We start from the raw sequence: 6,413 nt of genomic DNA, 5'->3' as shown, positions 1-6,413 counted from the left end.
GCCCTAAATTATTGAGTGTAAATATGTATTAAAAATATTTAGAATACTGGATACACTTACAAGTATTTTAATATGTTGAATATACTATAAAATATTTTAGAATACCAAATACACTTACAAAATATTTTAGGATACTAAATGAAGTTTTACCCAAATTTTTTTTAAAAACAAGACTAAAGATATGATAAAAAAATTATAGCTTAAGATTATTTTTGAATGGAAGTGTGTTTTTTTTCTTCATAAATTTGTCATGAATGGTTCTGTTAATAAACATTATAAATTTTTATTACATATTTTCGTATGTATGCGTGTGTGTCTGAAATTATTGATATTCTACCTTCAATTCTTAATATAAAAAATAATTAAAAATTTAATTTACTTCAAAAAAATATAAGATCATAATCACTTTTTATCTCCATATTTATCTTCTTCTTTTTTTGAGCTGAACAAGTTGATCTATTTTTGACTATGAGATTTTTAGTCTCTCCACGTTTATCTATTTTTGACAATGAGATTTTTTAGTCAGAAAAGTTCAGCAGCTCATGGGAATAAAGAGGGAAAAAAGGTGGAAAATCATAACTAAAGGAGGAGAAATAAATGAAAACGGGGAGACGGAGTGGGACGTGCAAACACGCGCCACGCATCAATGGTGGAGGAACAGTGAGTCGCCATCACAGTACGTGATGCTTTTGCTTCTCCCTCTGCACTTCTCGCCAATCCTTCCCCCTGCAACTTCTTCCTCTTCTTCTTTGTCCTTCTCCTGATGGAAGGACGCATCCTCCTATCCAAATGGGTTTCTTCTATCATGCAAACGTTCCTCCTTAGCTGATCTGCTCCTCGATTGCTTCTGCTTGGTAATGTTAATTCGCCACCATTTCCGAATTTGGCTAAGGATCCATCTATGAGTAGCTTTGGTTTGTTTATTTTGTTTTTGATGGGTCGCGTTCTTCTTGATCGATGCATGATTCATTAGGACATTTGAAGACTTCGTTCGACCATTAGTAATAGCAGATGGTCACTAGCTAGCAAAGTGGTAGTATCATTTCCGTGGTTTTATGGCCTCGCTCCCAGCAAAACCCTCCTTTTAAAAGTGAAGGCAATAGTTCTACTTCCTCTTCTATGCCTTTCTCCCATGTTTTGTAACTGCGATCTGGAATGTTGGTTCATTCTGAGATGCTTTTTTTTTTCTTTTTAATTATTTTGGTTGAACATTTGATTTCTTAAATCGTTTATGGAATTTCTGGAATTCATTTCCTGCGTCAATTAGCTAGAACACTGTTTTATGTTTACTTTATTCTATTTTATTTTCGTTTTTGTTGGGGTGTGATTGTTTGGTTGTTCTGCACTGTTTGATTCCCCCCTTTTTCATGCGTTATTTATTTCTTTGACTGTTTGGAAGTAAATTAGGGGTTGGATGACCGGAATGTTGGGTGAGCAATAAGCGGGTTCTGTTACATTGCGGCTTGGTGATTTTATCCATATTTAGCTTAACTGGTCCCTTTTAGAATATTTATGAGTAACTAGGGACGATTTCATTATAAGTGGTTTGGGTAACTAGAGTCTTAGGGATTTTAAGTTGATTTTCATGGAACAAGTAATCACCTCGTGTGTTGCATGGGATTAAGCTCTTCAAATGTACCAGTCTTCCATATGATCTTTAGAGCCTTGATAGTCAAATTTTCAGGAATTTGACTCTTGCCACCATCATTCTACATTATCAATTTAAAATATGAAATTTCAGCACTAGGGACGTGTGCTTGTGCGCACTAAACTGGGGATCTTAGAAATTAGAGTACAATTGTTAGCTGACTTGTGCTTGATAGTTTAAGCTTTTGAGCGTTCAATCTTTAGCTGTCGTTCTTATGAACGTAATAAGACTTTTACTTGTGAAGGACAGTAATATCAAGGTTTTTGTCAGATGGTTTCTATTTTGTGAAAATATCAATTGGCAAGCATCAAAGTTTACTATGTGCAACATACTCCTCTTGTCTTACTTATAGGGTAGAGAGAGAAGGGTCTTTTTGGTCCTATTTATAAGTTACTTCATCAAATTTTTACCATGAATGTACTACATTGTCCTTCATTTACTATAGTGTAAATAATTATTTTTTTTAAGGTGTATATATTACATAGGGGTAAAGTTGGAAAATTGCTATATTTTAATGAAGAGTTAATGCAGTTTAAGGTTTTTTTTAGTCTGTGTGAAACATGTTGGAAGTGCATTATAAATAGGACTAGAGGAGTACATGTCTTTATTTGCAAATTTTGAAGTTTTGACTTGAGAAGGAGTTTGTATTATGTGAAAGCTTTGTTTGGCTTCTGAATGCATTGCTTTTCGGGATATCTATTACTGATTGTTTGGATCCTTCAAATTATGGCTAACCACCACTGGTGCAAATTGAATGCTTAGATTGGGGTCATTCAATTAAATGCTAGTTTATGAACTAATATTTTCTGCCCCCGGACTTGTTCTCCTTAACTTTTTCGAGTGTGTTCCTTTTCTTTTTTCTTTTTTGGGGGTGATGATTATTCTGCTATAACCCATCTTTTGGTATTGCCAGATCATTCATTTGTTTGTTTTATGATGGAGTCTTGTGATTGCATTGAGACACAGTGGCCCCAAGATGAACTTCTTATGAAATATCAATACATCTCAGACTTCCTGATTGCCCTTGCATACTTCTCAATTCCTGTGGAACTGATCTATTTTGTGCACAAGTCTGCATTCTTTCCATATAGATGGGTGCTTATGCAGTTTGGTGCTTTTATTGTTCTTTGTGGAGCAACACATTTCATAAACTTGTGGACATTCTCAATGCACTCTAAAGCTGTTGCCTTGGTGATGACTGTAGCAAAAGTCTCATGTGCTATTGTGTCTTGTGCAACTGCACTAATGCTTGTCCACATTATTCCCGATCTGCTGAGTGTGAAAACTCGTGAGCTGATTCTTAAGCACAAGGCTGAGGAACTCGACAGGGAGATGGGACTCATTCTTACACAAGAAGAAACTGGAAGGCATGTTAGAATGTTGACACATGAGATTAGGAGCACTCTTGACCGGCATACTATTCTGAAGACTACTCTTGTTGAGTTGGGTAGGACTTTGGGCTTAGAGGAGTGTGCGCTCTGGATGCCATCAAGAAATGGTCTGAATCTGCAGCTTTCCCATGCATTAAACTACCAAGCACAAGTTGGATCTTCTATGCCAACTAACCTACCTTTTGTAAATGATGTTTTCAATAGCCCTCGAGCAATACGAATACCACATACCAGTCCACTGGCTAGAATCATACCTCCTGTTGGAAGATATGTACCACCTGAAGCTGTTGCTGTTAGGGTTCCTCTCTTGCATCTCTCAAATTTTCAGATTAATGATTGGCCTGATGTTTCTGCCAGAAGTTATGCAATCATGGTTTTGATCCTCCCTCCTGATGGTGCTCGAAAATGGCGAGATCATGAGTTGGAACTGGTTGATGTTGTTGCAGATCAGGTTCTTTGAAATCTCCCTTCTCTTATTGGCTACAATTTATTATTCTGTTGTTATTTGTTCTTTTTTTTTTTCATGTACTATTTTGATATTTTTATAATTTTTGCTTCCTTGCTTGGGCTGAAGAATATGAGGATTACAAAATGGCTATGAAATACGAACCATTGTGCTTGCCTTGAGCTAAAACAGCACAATATTTTAATCTCATTTTGATTTCAGATAGAAACTAGACTGATCAGACTTATTAAATTTAGTAAAGACGTGTTTGTAGAATTTGAACAACTGAAAATAAACACATGGTTACTTTTGAAAAAATGTATCGAGAGGGCTAGATTTTTATACAAGTTCAATAAGTGATAGCTTCAAATACTCCCCTCCCCACCTTGGAAAAGGGCACATTGTGCAGGCCCCCCCTCTGTTTATTTATTCATTTTTTAAAACTAGTTTCTTCTGCCTGGTTTCTTTGACAACATACTGTTTATTCAATTGTGTTCTTCCCAGGATATTTAGTTATTAAACATTTGTGATGTTGTTCAACTACCTGTGCCCTACTGTTTGTAAATTGCTTTTGTAGCATCACTATTATAAAATTTTGACTCACTCTTTCAAGTCTTGTAAAACCATATATTCCTCTACAAGCTGAACTTATTTTCAGTTTTTAAATAGGTAGCAGTTGCCCTTTCACATGCTGCTATTTTGGAGGAGTCTATGAGAGCCCGTGATCAACTCATGGAACAGAATGTTGCTTTAGATTTAGCTCGGCGGGAAGCAGAGATGGCAATCCATGCTCGCAATGATTTCCTTTCTGTCATGAATCATGAAATGAGGACACCAATGCATGCAATTATAGCGCTGTCATCACTTCTCCTAGAGACAGAACTGACTCCAGAGCAAAGGGTTATGATAGAAACAGTATTGAAGAGTAGCAATGTATTGGCAACACTTATTAATGATGTTCTAGATCTTTCTAGACTGGAAGATGGTAGCCTTGAATTAGAAATGGGAAAACTCAATCTTCACGGGGTTTTGGGAGAGGTAATTACCATTAGTTTTCTGCTTCAGTTTCTTGAAAGATTGAGCTATTGCATATTGGTAATCCAATTCTCCATCATTGGTGAGTGAGGGAGTTCTGATTCTTGCCTCCTACTGGCAGTGGCTTTTTTGATAATACTCCTGAAAAATATTTTCCTTGAATGAATCTTATACATGTATTCATTTTGTGATCCCCTAAATGCAGGTTATCAATATGATAAAGCCTATAGCATCTGTAAAGAAGTTGTTTATGTCACTGATTTTGGCGCCTGATCTGCCTATGTATGTCATTGGTGATGAGAAAAGGCTTGCGCAAATCCTCTTAAATGTTGTCGGTAATGCGGTCAAATTTACTAAGGAGGGCTATGTTTCTGTGAGAGCATCTGTTGCAAAACCAGAATCTTCACAGGATTGGCGATCTCCTGAGTTTTATCCAACATCAAGTGATGGTCATATCTACATACGCATACAGGTTAAGACTGAACCATCTGATTATCTAAATCATCTTGGCTCTTGCATAATTAATTTCTGTACCATCTTGATCTATGTTATGGCCATATATTGTAGTGCTTTTTATATCATAATAATCTAATGGGCCATTTATTAGAGCATTGCTGCCCAGATGAGCAAGGCCTAAACCAAGAGACATTTAGCTTGTTGATTTTGTCAATATCCAATGAATATGATTAGTTACGTTACTTGTTTATGCAGGTCAAGGATTCTGGATGCGGCATTCTCTCACAAGACATTCCACATCTTTTTACCAAGTTTGCTCAATCTCGAAGTGGACCTGCTCCGCCTAGCAGTGGTGCAGGCCTTGGGCTTGCCATTTGCAAGAGGTAGATGCTAAACTGTCTCTCTTTATGCAAAAAGCTTGATTTTGTAAATTGCAAGACTATTTCATGATGTTCATCGCCAGACTATTTCATGATGTTCATCGCCTAGTACAATACCATACTTGCGTCTATCCTCTGCGGATACATAATTCCTTACATATCAACTTGTTTTAGTTTTTGACTTACTTTTAAATTGAATCAGATTTGTAAATCTCATGGGAGGCCACATATGGATCGACAGTGAGGGCCTTGATAAAGGAAGCACAACTACGTTCATTGTTAAACTTGGGATCTGCGGCAACAATCCAGATTCATCTGGTCAACAACCTGCGGATAGAATCCAACCATATAGTGGAAGTGGAAACCTCACTGGATATAAACCCTTTGTCAAAGACAACGATGAGCCAGGCTTTCCTAACCGACGCTATCAAAGGAGCCTGTAGCGGCCAAAAACGCTAGGTGATTTGGATTTTGATTCCATTCTGAAACCAAGTTTCATTTTGCAGGTGAGAGCTAAATTTGCAGCTTGCAAATGTAGACTAGAAATGCTGTCTCAGGCGTTTCTTATAGTCCTGAAATTAGCTTCATATAAGTTATTATGTGATTTAGAGTAAGAGGATCAATGATCCGTTCCAATCTATGGGCTATTGTATTGCTGTTTCTTGCCGCAACCGCAAAAGGTTGCGTTGTGAGATGATATTTGAGTAACTGAACGATTCAATTGAGGATATGAAATGTAATTCAAAGGATTAAATGATGAGCAGTGAGGATTTGGTTTTGGGAAGGACATTTATGTTTTTCTACATTGCCAACCGCTAGGTCAATTGCATGGTTAAGGGAAAAAAAAGTGAGGGAAAGAATGGGAAAAATCGTGTTTCTTTAGGGGGAAAAAAGTGGGCATGAGTATCATATAAGTGTTTTCTATTAAATTCTTTGCATGTACTAGTTGTATGAAATGCACAAAACAGTTTGAATAGTTTTGACCTTGGAAATTGAGGGAAAAAATATCAGTCTTTTAAATTAATCATGTTGTTTGTATAATTGACTCACTGAAAGTC

The 6,413-nt window shown here is 36.6% G+C and overlaps 1 protein-coding gene across 1 annotated transcript; it reads left to right on the top strand.

The window, feature by feature from the left end:
* Positions 1–581: 581 nt before the first annotated feature.
* LOC114750278 (ethylene response sensor 1) lies at positions 582–6,144 on the top strand. The gene is made up of 6 exons (XM_028938852.1): positions 582–854; positions 2,562–3,490; positions 4,154–4,522; positions 4,725–4,991; positions 5,231–5,358; positions 5,558–6,144. Exons 2-6 carry the CDS (start codon positions 2,582–2,584, stop codon positions 5,796–5,798), a joined length of 1,914 nt encoding a protein of 637 aa, XP_028794685.1. The 5' UTR covers positions 582–854; positions 2,562–2,581; the 3' UTR covers positions 5,799–6,144.
* Positions 6,145–6,413: the final 269 nt, after the last annotated feature.

The sequence above is a fragment of the Neltuma alba genome, unplaced genomic scaffold (genome assembly GCF_004799145.2).
Source record: "Neltuma alba isolate B1F8T4 unplaced genomic scaffold, ASM479914v2 tig00006401_pilon, whole genome shotgun sequence".
Taxonomy (NCBI): domain Eukaryota; kingdom Viridiplantae; phylum Streptophyta; class Magnoliopsida; order Fabales; family Fabaceae; genus Neltuma; species Neltuma alba.
This window is presented reverse-complemented; position numbering and strand designations above follow the sequence as displayed.

Bases quoted from the DNA above. Each gene is read 5' to 3' on its own strand.
- LOC114750278 (XM_028938852.1), top strand. From the start codon at position 2,582: ATGATGGAGTCTTGTGATTGCATTGAGACACAGTGGCCCCAAGATGAA. The intron at 3,491-4,153 runs GTTCTTTGAAAT...GTTTTTAAATAG, and splicing joins TTGATGTTGTTGCAGATCAG to GTAGCAGTTGCCCTTTCACA. The intron at 4,992-5,230 runs GTTAAGACTGAA...TTGTTTATGCAG, and splicing joins ATATCTACATACGCATACAG to GTCAAGGATTCTGGATGCGG.